Here is a 15,837-nt window from a genome sequence, read left to right as displayed (position 1 = left end):
CTTTGGTGACTGCGATCACAATTCTGTTATGTTTACTTTAGTGATGGAAAGGGATAGGTGTATACCACTGGGCAAGAGTTATAGCTGGGGGAAAGGCAATTACGATGAGATTAGGCAAGATTTAGGGAGCATAGGATGGGGAAGGAAACTGCAAGGGATGGGCACATTAGAAATATGGAGCTTATTCAAGGAAAAGCTCCTGTGTGTCCGAGGTAAGTATGTACCTGTCAGGCAGGGAGGAAGCTGTAGAGTGCGGGAGCCGTGGTTTACGAAGGAGGTGGAATCTCTGGTCACGAGGAAGAAGAAGGCTTATGTTAGGATGAGATGTGTAGGCTCAGTTAGGCCACTTGAGGGCTACGAGGTAGCCAGGAAAGACCTAAAGAGAGAGCTCAGAAGAGCCAGGAGGAGACATGAGAAGTTGTTGGCGGATAGGATCAGGGTAAACCCTAAGGCTTTCTATAGGTATTTAAGGAATAAAAGAATGACGAGTAAGATTAGGCCCAATCAAGGATAGTAGTGGTAAGCTGTGTGTGGAGTCAGATGAGAAAGGGGAAGCGCTCAATGAATATTTTTCAACAGTATTCACTCTAGTAAATGACAGTGTTGTCGAGGAGAATACTGAGATACAAGCTACTAGACTAGGTGGGATTGAGGTTCACAAGGAAGAGGTATTAGAAATCCTAGAGAGTGTGAAGATAGATAAGTCCCCTGTGCCAGATGGGATTTATCCTTGGATCATCTGGGAAGCCAGGGAGGAGATTGCCAAGCCTTTGGCATTGATCTTTAACTCGTCATTGTCTACAGGAATAATGCCAGAAAGCTGGAGGATAGCAAATGTGGTTCCCCTGTTCAAGAAGGGGAATAGAGACAACCCTGGTAATTATAGACCAGTGAGCCTTACCTCAGTTGTTGGAAAAGGTTATAAGGGATAGGACTTATAATCAACTAGAAAAGAATAAATTGATTAGAGATAGTCAGCACAACCCTGGTAATTATAGATCAGTGAGCCTTACCTCAGTTGTTGGAAAAGGTTATAAGGGATAGGATTTATAATCAACTAGAAAAGAATAAATTGATTAGGGATAGTTAGCACGGTTTTGTGAAGGTAAGGTCGTGCCTCACAAACCTTATTGAGTTCTTTGAGAAGGTGACCAAACAGGTAGATGAGAGTAAACCGGTTGATGTGGTGTATATGGATTTCAGCAAGGCGTTCGATAAGGTTCCCCACAATAGGCTATTGTACAAAATGCGGAGGAATGGAATTGTGGGAGATATAGCAGTTTGGATCGAAAATTGGCTTGCTGAAAGAAGACAGAGGGTGGTCGTTAATGGGAAATGTTCATCTTCGAGACCAGTTACTAGTGGTGTCCCGCAAGGGTCGGTGTTGGGTCCACTGCAGTTTGTCATTTTTATAAATGACCTGGATGAGGGCGTAGAAGGATGGGTTAGTAAATTTGCAGACTACACTAAGGTCGGTGGAGTTGTGGATAGTGACGAAGGATGCTATAGGTTGCAGAGAGACATAGATAAGCTGCAGAGCTGGGCTGAGAGGGTGGCAAATGGAGTTTAATGCAGACAAGTGTGAGGTGATGCACTTTGGCAGGAGTAACCGGAATGCAAAGTACAGGGCTAATGTTAAGATTCTTAGTAGTATAGATGAGCAGAGAGATCTCGGTGTCCATGTACACAGATCCTTGAAAGTTGCCACCCAGGTTGACAGGGCTGTTAAGAAGGCATACAGTGTTTTAGCTTTTATTAATAGAGGGATCGAGTTCCGCAACCAAGAAGTTATGGTGAAGCTGTACAAAACTCTGGTGCGGCCGCACTTGGAGTATTGTGTACAGTTCTGGTCACCGCATTATAAGAAGGATGTGGAAGCTTTGGAAAGGGTGCAGAGGAGATTTACTAGGATGTTGCCTGGTATGGAGGGAAGGTCTTAGGAGGAAAGGCTGAGGGACTTGAGGCTGTTTTCATTAGAGAGAAGAAGGTTGAGTGGTGACTTAATTGAAACATATAAAATAATCAGAGGGTTAGATAGGGTGGATAGGGAGAGCCTTTTTCCTCGGATGGTGACGGCGAGCACGAGGGGGCATAGCTTTAAATTGAGGGGTGAAAGATATAGGACAGACGTCAGAGGTAGTTTCTTTACCTTGAGAGTAGTAAGGGAGTGGCACGCTTTGCCTGCAACGGTAGTAGATTCGCCAACTTTGGGTACATTTAAGTCGTCATTGGACAAGCATATGGACGTCCATGGAATAGTGTAGGTTAGATGGGCTTGAGATCGGTATGACAGGTCAGCACAACATCGAGGGCCAAAGGGCCTGTACTGTGCTGTTATGTTCTACGTTCTATGTAACAAATTTCCTTCCCTGAAGATGCTTATGAACCAGATGGGTTTTTACAACAGTCAGTGGTTACTATTACTGAGATTGGAGACCTTTCAGTTCCAGGTTTGGACTGTGGTGAGGGAAAGGATTTGAAAATTAGCCTGGACTTCTGGATTACTAGTCAAGTGATCTTACCGCCATGCCACTGTCATCCCAAAATGACTACAAAATCACTAAGGACCTCATATGACAGCAACTCCACCACTGACTATTGAGAATAGACTAATGAACGACATTTGGTGGAATAGGATTTCTCAGCTAATTCAAACTGGACATTGTTTTGCAATTTGACACATTGATACTAGTGTCGTAGCTCCATTAGAACGGCTTTGCTTGAGGTTTTTTTCAGGGAATTGACTGCTCATGATAGCTAATACTTTGCAAAGTCACTGTTTGTTCAGTTGTGTCTATTTTGTAGGCTATCAGTACTTTGATGGTAATGATTTCTTTCCCCCCTCTTAAATCAGCACCGAAATCTCACTGCAGCAAAGGATCGAATATATATCTCGGGCCATCCTCAGTGCAAAAAGCTCCACTGCAACGTCATCACAGGCTGCTGATGGTGAGTTTTTGCACGAGTTGGAGGAGAAAATGGAGGTGAGTCACTTATTAAAAGAGATAAGGGTATGGTGTTGGGCAATCTCTCTGAAATGTGTCCAACAAATGGCAAAATGTTTTAAGATCATGTCCTTCATGATCTGTGGGCAGTTGAAAGCACTTCACAACCAAGTTTTACTGTTGTATGAAACCCAGCAGTTCTGGCAGTTTCCATGAAGAGAGATAGAATTAACATTTCAGGCTGTGATCTTTTGTCATAACTGGAAAAAGTTAGCCATGTGACAATTTCAGAAACAAGCCAAGTGAAAGGCAGGTGAAAACAAAAAAGGTCTGAGAAGGGTCTCTGAAAGGCAGGGGAGATTAAATGACGAAACAATAGTGCAAGGGAAAAGGGAAGGTTATGGAGAGAAATGAAAGATGGGTCTAGAGGATGAGAGTGGCATTGTTAACATATGTTACCCAAAAAATTGGAGATGTTATGATCTGAAATTGTTGAATCCAATACAAAAGCAAAATACAGATGATTCTGAAATAAACACAAAATGCCAGGAACATTCAGCAGGAGTAGCAGCATCAGTGGAGAAAAGCAGAGTTATAGTTTCACTGTTGATCTAAAGTTTCATGAAAGGTCATTGATCTGAAAAGTTCACTTTGTTTTGTTTCCACAGATGCTGCTTGTCCTGTTGAGTGTTTGCAGTATTTTCTTTCACTAAACCCTGCAGGCCGCAATCTGAGGCACTGTTTCTTGAGCCCACTGTCGCTCAACAATGCAGGAGTCTGATGAAAAATCACAGGGAGTTTAAAATTGAAATGACAGGTGAATAGAAAGCAAGAGTCAGCTTGGCACTGAACAAAGGTGGTTCAAGTGTAATCATCAAGTATGCATTTAGTGTCCCTAAAGTAAATGGGATATTACATTGGGAGCAGTAAATTCAGCACACCACATTCAAACAAGTAAACTTGCATTGATGAGATAACAAGGTGCATAACTGGATGAACATAGCAAGCCGAGCAGGAAGGCTGACGTTTCGTGCCTAGACCCTTCTTCAGAAATTTTTTTTTCATTTTTACTGGAGAAGGGTCTCGGCCTGAAACGTCAGCCTTCCTGCTTCTCTGATGCTGCTTGGCCTGCTGTGTTCATCCAACTGTGTACCTTGTTATCTCAGATTCTCCAGCATCTGCAGTTCCTGCTATCTCTGAAACTTGCATTGATGTTTTCTTTTAAGTCAATTGTGGGATATGGGCGTTGCTGCTGACAAGTATTGTTGCCCTTGAGAAGGTGATGGTGAGGTACCTTCTTGAACTACTGCAGTCCATGTTCCGTGTCGGTGGTGGACAGGCTTTGGAGAATCAGGAAGTGAGTTATTCGTCACAACATTCCCAACGTTTGACCTGCTCGTGTAGCCGCTGTGTTTATGTGGCGAGTCCAGTTCAGTTTCTGGTCAATAGCAACCCCCAGGATGTTCGTAGTGGAGGATTCCATAATGGTAACACCATTAAATATCATGGGGCAGTTGCTATGTTGTCTCTTATTGAAGGTGGTCATTGCCTGTCATTTGTGTGGCACAAATATTACATGCCATTGTCCAGATCTTGTTGCATTTGAGCATAAACTGCTTCACTATCTGTGGAGTCATAAATGGTGCTGAATGTCATGCAATCATCGGTGAACACCCCCACTTCTGACTTTATGATGGAGGGAAGGTCATTGAAGCAGCTGAAAATGTTTGTACCTAGGACATTACCCTGAGGAATTCAGGGCTGTTCTGGCATAGTGGCCTTGGTTCAAACACTGACAAATGCTTTGAATTTGAGAGTTGAGATGAAAATGACAACAATTGACATGAAGACCACGTTCCACTGAATGTGATATCAAGGAACCCTAGGTAAGCTACCCTACCATCCCACCTCTGAGCCAAAAGACCAAAGTTGAAGTTCCACCTGTTCCAGATGTGTGTAATATTCTGAGGAACCCCTGCAGAGATTTCCTGGAGCTGAGGTGACTGACATCCAACAACCAAAGCTGCCTTCCTATGTGCCAGGTATGGCTTCAACCAGAGGAGAGTTTGCTCCCTGATTCTGATTGACTGCAATTTTCCTAAGGCTCTTTAATGCCACATTTGGTCACTTGTGACCTTCTTGACAATTGTTGTCACTCATTTCACCTCTCGAATTAAAGCATTTGTCTGTGTTTGAACCAAGGGTCTAATGAAGTCTGGAGGTGAGTGGCCTTGGTGGAACACAAACTGGGTGTAAGGGGAGCAGGTTATTAAGACCATAAGACATAGGAGTGGAAGGAAGGCCGTTCGACCCATCGAGTCCACTCCGCCATTTAATCATGGTTGATGGGCATTTCAACTCCACTTCCCTGCAGTCTCCCTGTAGCCCTTGATTCCTTGTGAGATCAAGAATTTATCAATCTCCGCCTTGAAGACATTTAACGTCCCGGCCTCCTCTGCGCTCCGTGGCAATGAATTCCACGGGCCCACCACTTTCTGGCTGAAGAAATGCCTCCTCATTTCCGTTTTAAATTTACCCCCTCTAATTCTAAGGCAGTGCCCACGGGTCCTAGTCTCCCCGCCTAACGGAAACAGCTTCCCAGCGTCCACCCTTTCTAAGCCAACACGGCTTTGTGAGGGGTAGGTCATGCCTTACAAACCTTATTGAGTTTTTTGAGGATGTGACTAGAAAAGTTGATGAGGGTCGAGCTGTGGATGTGGTGTATATGGACTTCAGTAAGGCATTTGATAAGGTTCCCCATGGTAGGCTCATTCAGAAGGTCAGGAGGAATGGCATACAGGGGAACTTAGCTGCTTGGATACAGAATTGGCTGGCCAACAGAAGACAGCGAGTGGTAGTAGAAGGAAAATATTCTGCCTGGAAGTCAGTGGTGAGTGGAGTTCCACAGGGCTCTGTCCTTGGGCCTCTACTGTTTGTAATTTTTATTAATGACTTCGACGAGGGGATTGAAGGATGGGTCAGCAAGTTTGCAGACGACACAAAGGTCGGAGGTGTCGTTGACAGTGTAGAGGGCTGTTGTAGGCTGCAGCGGGACATTGACAGGATGCAGAGATGGGCTGAGAGGTGGCAGATGGAGTTCAACCTGGATAAATGCGAGGTGATGCATTTTGGAAGGTCGAATTTGGAAGCTGAGTACAGGATTAAGGATAGGATTCTTGGCAGCGTGGAGGAACAGAGGGATCTTGGTGTGCAGATACATAGATCCCTTAAAATGGCCACCCAAGTGGACAGGGTTGTTAAGAAAGCATATGGTGTTTTGGCTTTCATTAACAGGGGGATTGAGTTTAAGAGTCGTGAGATCTTGTTGCAGCTCTATAAAACTTTGGTTAGACCGCACTTGGAATACTGCATCCAGTTCTGGGCGCCCTATTATAGGAAAGATGTGGATGCTTTGGAGAGGGTTCAGAGGAGGTTTACCAGGATGCTGCCTGGACTGGAGGGCTTATCTTATGAAGAGAGGTTGACTGAGCTCGGTCTCTTTTCATTGGAGAAAAGGAGGAGGAGAGGGGACCTAATTGAGGTATACAAGATAATGAGAGGCATAGATAGAGTTGATAGCCAGAGACTATTTCCCAGGGCAGAAATGGCTAGCACAAGGGGTCATAGTTTTAAGCTGTTTGGTGGAAAGTATAGAGGGGATGTCAGAGGCAGGTTCTTTACGCAGAGAGTTGTGGGAGCATGGAATGCGTTGCCAGCAGCAGTTGTGGAAGCAAGGTCATTGGGGTCATTTAAGAGACTGCTGGACATGCATATGGTCACAGAAATTTGAGGGTGCATACATGAGGATCAATGGTCGGCACAACATTGTGGGCTGAAGGGCCTGTTCTGTGCTGTACTGTTCTATGTTCTATTCATTATCTTGTAAGTTTCTATTAGATCTCCCCTCAACCTTCTAAACTCTAATGAGTACAATCCCAGGATCCTCAGCCGTTCATCGTATGTTAAACCTACCATTCCAGGGATCGTCCGTGTGAATCTCCGCTGGACACGCTCCAGCATCAGTACATCCTTCCTGAGGTGTGGGGCCCAAAATTGGACACAGTATTCTAACTGGGGCCTAACTCACTCATTTTATATTCCAACCCTCTTGAGATAAACGACAACATTGCATTTGCTTTCTTAATCAAAGACTCTACCTGCAAGTTAACCTTTAAAGAATCCTACACCAACATTCCCTGATCCCTTTGTACTTCTGCTTTACGAATTAGAAAATAGTCCATGCCTGTATTCCTTTTTCCAAAGTGCAAAACCTCATTTGCTCACTATGAATTTCTTCAGCCATTTCCTGGACCACTCTCCTAAACTGTCTAAATCTTTCTGCAGCCTCCCCACTTACTGCTGAGCAAGTGCTGCTTGATAACATTGTTAGTGTCACCTTCTGACAGTTTACTGATGATCTGTACTATATAGAACATAGAAAAGTACAGCACAGTACAGGCCCTTCGGCCCATGATGTTGTGCAGTGGAATAATCCTGATCCAAAATTAAAATAATCTAACCTACATTCCCCTCAATTCACTGCTGTCCATGTGTATGTCCAGCAGTTGCTTAAATGTCACTAATGACTCCGCTTCCACGACTTCCACTGGCAAACTATTCCATGCGCTCACAACTCTCTGGGTGAAGAGCCTCCCTCTGATGGTCTCTTCTATACCTTCCTCCTAACACCTTAAAATTATGACCCCTCGTGGCAGTGAATTCTGCTGAAAAGTCCAAGCTCAGTCAACCTCTCCTCGTAAGACGAGCCCTCCAGTCCAGACAGCATCCTGATGAAGGGTCTAGGCCTGAAACGTCAGCTTTTGTGCTCCTGGGATGCTGCTGGGCCTGCTGTGTTCATCCAGCCTCACATTTTATTATCTAGCATCCTGGTAAACCTCCTTTGCACCCTCTCCAAACCCTCCACATCTTTCCTATAATAGGGCGACCAGAACTGGACACAATATTCCAAATATGGTCTCACCAGGGTTTTGTACAGCTGCAGCATAAACTCACGGCTCTTAAACTCGATCCCCCTGTTAATGAAAGCCTAAACACCATATGCTTTCTTAACAACCTTATCCACTTGGGTGGCAACATTGAGGGAGCTATGCACTTGAACACCAAGGTCCCGCTGTTCCTCCACACTGCCGAGAATCCTGCCTTTAATCCTATATTCAGCATTTAAATTCGACCTTCCAAAATGCATCACCTCGCATTTATCCAGGTTGAACTCCATCTGCCATTTTTCAGCCCAGCTCTGCGTACTGTCAGTGTCTCACTGAAGCCTGCAATAGCCCTCGATACTATCAATGACACCTCCACCCTTTGTGTCATCAGCAAACATATTAACCCATCCCTCAACCTCCTCATCCAAGTCATTTATAAAAACTACAAAGAGCAGAGGCCCAAGAACAGAGCCCTGCGGGACACCACTCAGCACTGACCTCCAGGCAGAATACTTACCATCTACAACCACTCTCGGCCTCCTGTCATCCAACCAGTTCTGAATCCAGACAGCCAAATCACCTTGTATCCCATACCTCCTGACTTTATGAATGAGCCTGCCATGGGGAACCTTATCACATGCTTCTAGAGCTTCTAGTGCAAAGTAAGAAGGTAGCTTACATAAGGTGGAGGAAGCTAGGGTCAAGTTCAGCTAGAGAGGATTACATGCAGGCAAGGAAGGAGCTCAAAAATGGTCTGAGGAGAGCCAGGAGGGGGCACGAGAAAGGCTTGGCAGAAGGAATCGGGGAAAACACAAAGGCATTTTACACTTACGTGAGGAATAAGAGAATGGTCAAAGAAAGAGTAGGGCCGATCAGGGATAGCATAGGGAACTTGTGTGTGGAGCCTGAGGAGGTAGGGGAAGCCCTAAATGAGTTTTTTGCTTCTGTCTTTACGAAAGAAACGACCTGTGTAGTGAATGAAACCTTTGAAGAGCAGGTGTGCATGCTGGAATGGATAGAGATAGAGGAAGCTGATGTACTGAAAATTTTGTCAAACATTAAGATTGACAAGTCGCCAGGCCCGGATCAGATTTGTCCTCGGCTGCTTTGGGAAGCGAGAAATGCAATTGCTTCGCCACTTGCGAAGATCTTTGCATCCTCGCTCTCCACTGGAGTCGTACCTGAGGACTGGAGAGAGGCAAATGTAATTCCTCTCTTCAAGAAAGGAAATAGGGAAATCCCCGGCAATTATAGACCGGTAAGTCTCACGTCTGTCGTCTGCAAGGTGTTAGAAAGGATTCTGAGGGATAAGATTTATGACCATCTGGAAGAGCATGGCTTGATCAAATACAGTCAACACGGCTTTGTGAGGGGTAGGTCATGCCTTACAAACCTTATCGAGTTTTTTGAGGATGTGACTAGTAAGGTTGATGAGGGTCAAACTGTGGATGTGGTGTATATGGACTTCAGTAAGGCATTTGATAAGGTTCCCCATGGAAGGCTCATTCAGAAGGTCAGGAGGAATGGGATACAGGGGAACTTAGCTGCTTGGATACAGAATTGGCTGGCCAACAGAAGACAGCGAGTGGTAGTAGAAGGAAAATATTCTGCCTGGAAGTCAGTGGTGAGTGGGCTTCCACAGGGCTCTGTCCTTGGGCCTCTACTGTTTGTAATTTTTATTAATGACTTGGACGAGGGAATTGAAGGATGGGTCAGCAAGTTTGCAGACGACACAAAGGTCGGAGGTGTCGTTGACAGTGTAGAGGGCTGTTGTAGGCTGCAGCGGGACATTGACAGGATGCAGAGATGGGCTGAGAGGTGGCAGACGGAGTTCAACCTGGATAAATGCGAGGTGATGCATTTTGGAAGGTCGAATTTGAAAGCTGAGTACAGGATTAAGGATAGGATTCTTGGCAGCGTGGAGGAACAGAGGGATCTTGGTGTGCAGATACATAGATCCCTTAAAATGGCCACCCAAGTGGACAGGGTTGTTAAGAAAGCATATGGTGTTTTGGCTTTCATTAACAGGGGGATTGAGTTTAAGAGTCGTGAGATCTTGTTGCAGCTCTATAAAACTTTGGTTAGACCGCACTTGGAATACTGCGTCCAGTTCTGGGCGCCCTATTATAGGAAAGATGTGGATGCTTTGGAGAGGGTTCAGAGGAGGTTTACCAGGATGCTGCCTGGACTGGAGGGCTTATCTTATGAAGAGAGGTTGACTGAGCTCGGTCTCTTTTCATTGGAGAAAAGGAGGAGGAGAGGGGACCTAATTGAGGTATACAAGATAATGAGAGGCATAGATAGAGTCGATAGCCAGAGACTATTTCCCAGGGCAGAAATGGCTAGCACGAGGGGTCATAGTTTTAAGCTGGTTGGTGGAAAGTATAGAGGGGATGTCAGAGGCAGGTTCTTTACGCAGAGAGTTGTGAGAGCATGGAATGCGTTGCCAGCAGCAGTTGTGGAAGCAAGGTCATTGGGGTCATTTAAGAGACTGCTGGACATGCATATGGTCACAGAAATTTGAGGGTGCATCCATGAGGATCAATGGTCGGCACAACATTGTGGGCTGAAGGGCCTGTTCTGTGCTGTACTGTTCTATGTTCTATGTTCTACATGCCTTGCTGAAGTCCATTATATAGTTGGGGCAGTAATTGGCTGGGTTGGATTTGACCTGCTTTTAGTGTACCTGATTATACATGGTCAATTTTCCACATTGTGTTGTAGAAGCCAGTGTTGTGACTGTGTACTAGAACCGCTTGGCTAGGGAAGCGATAAATTCTGGAGCACAAGTCTTCAGTACTTCCACTGGAATGTTGTCAGGGCCCATGGCCTTGCAGTGTCTAGTACCTCCATCCATTTCTTGATGTCACATGGAGTGAATTGAACTGGCTGCGGATTGGTATCTGTGCTGGGGACCACTGGAGGAGGCCAAGATGGATCATCCACTCGGCACTTTTGACTGAAGATTGCTGCAAATGATTCAGCCTTATCTTTTGCACTGGTATGTTGGGTTCTTACATCACTACCAACGGGGATGTTTGTGGAGCCGCCTCCTCCAGTGAGTTGTTTAATTGACCACCACCATTCACAACTGGATGTGGCATGGACTGCAGAGCTCGGGTCTGACCTGTTGTTTGTGGGATTACTTAACTGACTTATTACTTGCTACTTATGATGTTTAGCAGCTTCACCAGGATGACACCTCATTTTATGGTATGCCGAGTGCTGTTTTTGGCATTCCCCTTCTGTATTCTCCATTGAAACAGGGTTGATACCCAGGATTGATGGTAATTGTTGATTGATGGCCAGGCCATGAGGATCAGATTATTCTAGAACACATTCTACTACTGTTTACGGCTCTCAGCACTGCATAGATGCCCAGCCTTGAGTTGGTACATCTGTTCAAATTCTGTCCCATTCAGAATTTGTGCTACGCAGCATAATGGAGAACAGAATATCCTTTACTGGCATTCTGAATATAAAGACAAGACTTGTTTCCATAGGACTGTGCCATGGTCTCACTCACCAAAACTATCAAGGATATATGCATGTGCAGCTGGTGCAACAGTAAGGAGCGGACCAAAACCAGAAATTGCTGCTGAAACTCAACAGGTCTGGCAGCAGCTATGGGAAGAGAGTAGAGTTAACATTTGGAGTCCAGTGACTCATCTTCAGCGTTCTGATGCCAGGGTTGAGTTTCACTGATAATTTCTGTTTTTGTTTCAGGTCTTCATCATCCACTTTTCTCCATTTTATTTCATTTAGGATGAAGCCATGTTTCTCCAGAATTAATATTTGAGGTCAACGGGTTTTGAAGAGAATGGAGTTGTTGAGGTGTTTGAAGAGATCTGGAGGCAATGGTCTTCGGAATAATAAAAGGAGATAGTTTAAAACACTTCTGCCTCCCATGTGTTCATTCTTTTGTTCCTTTTTCATTCCAAAGACCAATACCTGCATATCTCACGGGGTGCTACAGTGGCTCAGTGGTTGGCACTGCTGCCTCAGCGCCAAGGATCTGGGTCCGATTCCAGCCTCAGGTGCCTATCTGTGTGGAGTTTGCACATTCTCCCTGTGTCTGCATGGGATTCCTCCAGCTGCTCCAGTTTCCACCCATAGTCCAAAAGTATGCAGTTTAGGTGGATTGACCATGCTAAATTGCCCACAGTTTTCAGGGGTGTGTATATTAGGTGTTTTATATGGGTCTGGGTGGGATGCTGTGAGGGTCACTGTGGACTTGTTGGGCTGAAGGGCTGTTTTCAAACTGTAGGGGTTCTATGATTATGACAAAAGGTCATCAGCCTGAGGCTGTAACTATTTCCCTTCCATTGTACAGCCTCGCCTGACTATTTCTAGCATTTTCTGATCTTAATTCAGGTTTGCAATATATTCAGAGTTTTGCTTTCGTGAAAATGTTCCCTAATTACTATCCCTCTGTCCTTCACCCTCAACAGGTGGCCAGGATCCAGCTGCAGATTCAGGACACCTTGGCACGCAATTATTCTCAGCATCCCTCAGTGCAAGAAGCAATCTCTCAACTCGATGCAGAGCTTATGGACATCACCAAGGTAAGTGCATGAGCATACCACTGACAGGACCAGACTACTCTGGGGGACACAAAACCACAGGTCAGCTTGCAATGTCTTGACCAAGATTCAGGATCTGTGTCGAATCCTCAGTGGAATTCATATAACTGTAAAATGTTGTATGGCTGATGAATGAGTTTTACAACTTCAACATCAGTGAGTTTTGAGAAGATTTGAGGCTCATGTTGAGGTTCTGGATGTGAGTTTGCTTGCTGAGCTGGAAGGTTAGTTTTCAGACGTTTCGTCACCATTCTAGGTAACATGATCAGTGAGCCTCCGACGAAGCTTGAATGGTGACGAAATGTCTGAAAACTAACCTTCCAGCTCAGCAAGGAAACTCACATTCAACATCAGTGCTTTCTTGTGTGCAGCAGAGAGACTTATTCCCCAACACTTGTCTGGAATTATCAGAGGAGAGTTATCCTTTGTGAATAGAGTCATACAGTGTGGTGACAGACCCTTTGGTCCAACCTATCTATGCCGACCAAGTTTCCCAAACTAAATTAGTTCCAGTTGCCTGCATTTGGCCCATATCCCTCAAAACCTATTAATTTACTTGTCCAAATGTCTTTTAAATGTTGTAAATGCACCTACCGCTTCATTGGCAGTTTGTTCCACATACAAGCCACCCCCTGTGTGAAAATGTTACCTGTCAGATTCCCGTTAAATCTTTCTCTTCTCACCTTAAAAATCTGTTCCCAAGTTTTGAACTCACCCACCCTAGGGAAAAAGATCTTTGCTATTCACCTTATCTGTACTCGTCATGATTTTATAAACCTCTCCAAGGTCAACCCTAAACCACCTGTGCTCCCGTGGAAAAGAGCCACAACAATAAGTATACCGTTCTGGATACTGTTGGAGGGGACGACTTACCAGGGTAAAGCAGTGGGGCACAGGTCTCTGGTGCAGAGTCTGTCCCTGCTGCTCAGAAGGGAAGGGGGAAGAGGAGCAGAACAGTAGTGATTGGGGACTCCATAGTTAGGACAGATAGGAGGTTCTCTGGGGACGAGAGAGACTCACAGTTAGTGTGTTGCCTCCCAGGTGCCAGGGTTCGTGATGTCTCTGATGGTGTTTTTGGGATCCTTAAGGGGGAGGGGGAGCAGCCCCAAGCCGTGGTCCACATTGGCACCAACGACATAGGTAGGAAGAGAGATAGGGATTTAAGGCAGAAATTCAGGGAGCTAGGTTGAAAGCTTAGAGCGAGGATTGACAGAGTTGTTGTCTCTGGTTTGTTGCCCGTGCCAACGTGCTAGTGAGGCAAGGGATAGGGAGAGAGAGGAGTTGAACACGTGGCTACAGGGATGGTGCAGGAGGGAGAGTTTTGGATTCTTGGATAATTGGGGCACTTTCTGTGGTAGGTGGGACCTCTACAAGCAGAATGGTCTTCACCTGAACCAGAGGGGTACCAATATCCTGGGGGGGATATTCGCTAAGGCTATTCAGGTGGGTTTAAATGAATTCAGCAGGGGGATGGGAACCAAAATTGTAGTTTGACTATAGAAAAGGTTGAGAGTAGGGTGGTCCAAAATAAAGTTTCAGGGATGCAAGATGGCACTGGCAAGCAAGAAGTTGTTTGAAGTGTGTCTACTTCAACACCAGGAGCATCCGGAATAAGGTGGGTGAACTTGCAGCATGGGTTGGTACCTGGGTCTTCGATGTTGTGGCCATTTCGGAGACATGGATAGAGCAGGGACAGGAATGGTTGTTGCAGGATCTGGGATTTAGATGTTTCAGTAAGAACAGAGAAGATGGTAAAAGAGGGGGAGGTGTGGCATTGTTGGTCAAGGACAGTATTGCAGTTGCAGAAAGGATGTTTGGGGACTCGTCAACTGAGGTAGTATGGGCTGAGGTTAGAAACAGGAAAGGAGAGGTCACCCTGTTGGGAGTTTTCTATAGGCCTCCGAATAGTTCCAGATATGTAGAGGAAAGGATAGCAAAGATGATTCTCGATAGGAGTGAGAGAGACAGGATAGTTGTCATGGGGGACTTCAACTTTCCAGGTATTGACTGGGAGCACTATAGTTTGAGTACTATAGAAGGGTCAGTTTTTGTCCAGTTTGTGCAGGTGGGCTTCCTGACACTGTATGTAGACAGGCCAACCAGGGGCGAAGCCATGTTAGATTTGGTACTTGGCAGTGAGCCCAGCCAGGTATTAGATTTGGAAATAGGTGAGCACTTTGGTGACTGCGATCACAATTCTGTTATGTTTACTTTAGTGATGGAAAGGGGTAGGTGTAAACAACTGGGCAAGAGTTATAGCTGGGGGAAAGGCAATTACGATGAGATTAGGCAAGATTCAGGGAGCATAGGATGGGGAAGGAAACTGCAGGGGATGGACACATTAGAAATGTGGAGCTTATTCAAGGAAAAGCTCCTGTGTGTCCTAGATAAATATGTACTGTCGGGCAGGGAGGAAGCTGTAGAGCGCGGGAGCTGTGGTTTACGAAGGAAGTGGAATCTCTGGTCAAGAGGAAGAAGAAGGCTTATGTTAGGCTGAGATGTGAAGGCTCAGTTAGGGCGCTTGAGGGTTACAAGGTAGCCAGGAAAGACCTAAAGAGAGAGCACAGAAGAGCCAGGAAGAGACATGAGAGGTTGCTGGTGGATAGCATCATGGAAAACCCTAAGGCTTTCTATAGGTATTTAAGGAATAAAAGAATGACGAGAGTAAGATTAGGGCCAATCAAGGATAATAGTGGGAAGCTGTGTGTGGAGTCAGAGGGGATAGGGGAAACACTAAATGAATATTTTTCGACAGTATTCACTCTAGAAACCAACGTTGTTGCCGAGGAGAATACTGAGATACAGGCTACTAGACTAGGTGGGATTGAGGTTCACAAGGAAGAGGTATTAGACATTCTACAGAGTGTGAAGATCGATAAGATACCCACACCGGGTACTGTGGATGCAGTATACCACATTGGCAGATGTGCAGGTGAACCTCTGCTCAATGTGGAATGTCATCTTGGGGCCTGGGATAGGGGTGAGGGGGGAGGTGTGGGGGCAAGTGTAGCATTTCCTGCGGTTGCAGGGGAAGGTGCCGGGTGTGGTGGGGTTGGAGGGCAGTGTGGAGCGAACAAGGGAGTCACGGAGAGAGTGGTCTCTCCGGAAAGCCGACAGGGGTGGGGATGGAAAAATGTCTTGGGTGGTGGGGTCGGATTGTAGATGGCGGAAGTGTCAGGGGATGATACGTTGTATCCGGAGGTTGGTGGGGTGGTGTGGCATCCTCTACGTTGGGGAAACCAAGTGGAGGCTTGGGGACCGCTTTGCAGAACACCTCCGCTCAGTTCGCAACCAACTACTGCACCTCCCAGTCGCAAACCATTTCCACTCCCCCTCCCAATCTTTAGATGACATGTCCATCAT

The 15,837-nt window shown here is 45.7% G+C and overlaps 1 protein-coding gene across 1 annotated transcript in view; it reads left to right on the top strand.

The window, feature by feature from the left end:
• nup155 (nucleoporin 155) overlaps positions 1 to 15,837 on the top strand; it is a 224,258-nt gene that overhangs the window by 181,590 nt on the left and 26,831 nt on the right. Inside the window, exons 30-31 of the mRNA XM_059645000.1 lie at positions 2,855 to 2,984; positions 12,343 to 12,456. Of these exons, the coding sequence (XP_059500983.1) occupies positions 2,855 to 2,984; positions 12,343 to 12,456 (244 nt within the window). The remainder of the gene's footprint in view (positions 1 to 2,854; positions 2,985 to 12,342; positions 12,457 to 15,837) is intronic.

This window comes from Stegostoma tigrinum, chromosome 3 (assembly GCF_030684315.1).
Source record: "Stegostoma tigrinum isolate sSteTig4 chromosome 3, sSteTig4.hap1, whole genome shotgun sequence".
NCBI lineage: Eukaryota > Metazoa > Chordata > Chondrichthyes > Orectolobiformes > Stegostomatidae > Stegostoma > Stegostoma tigrinum.
The sequence above is the reverse complement of the archived record's forward strand: the minus strand, read 5'-3'. Positions and strand labels throughout refer to the sequence as shown.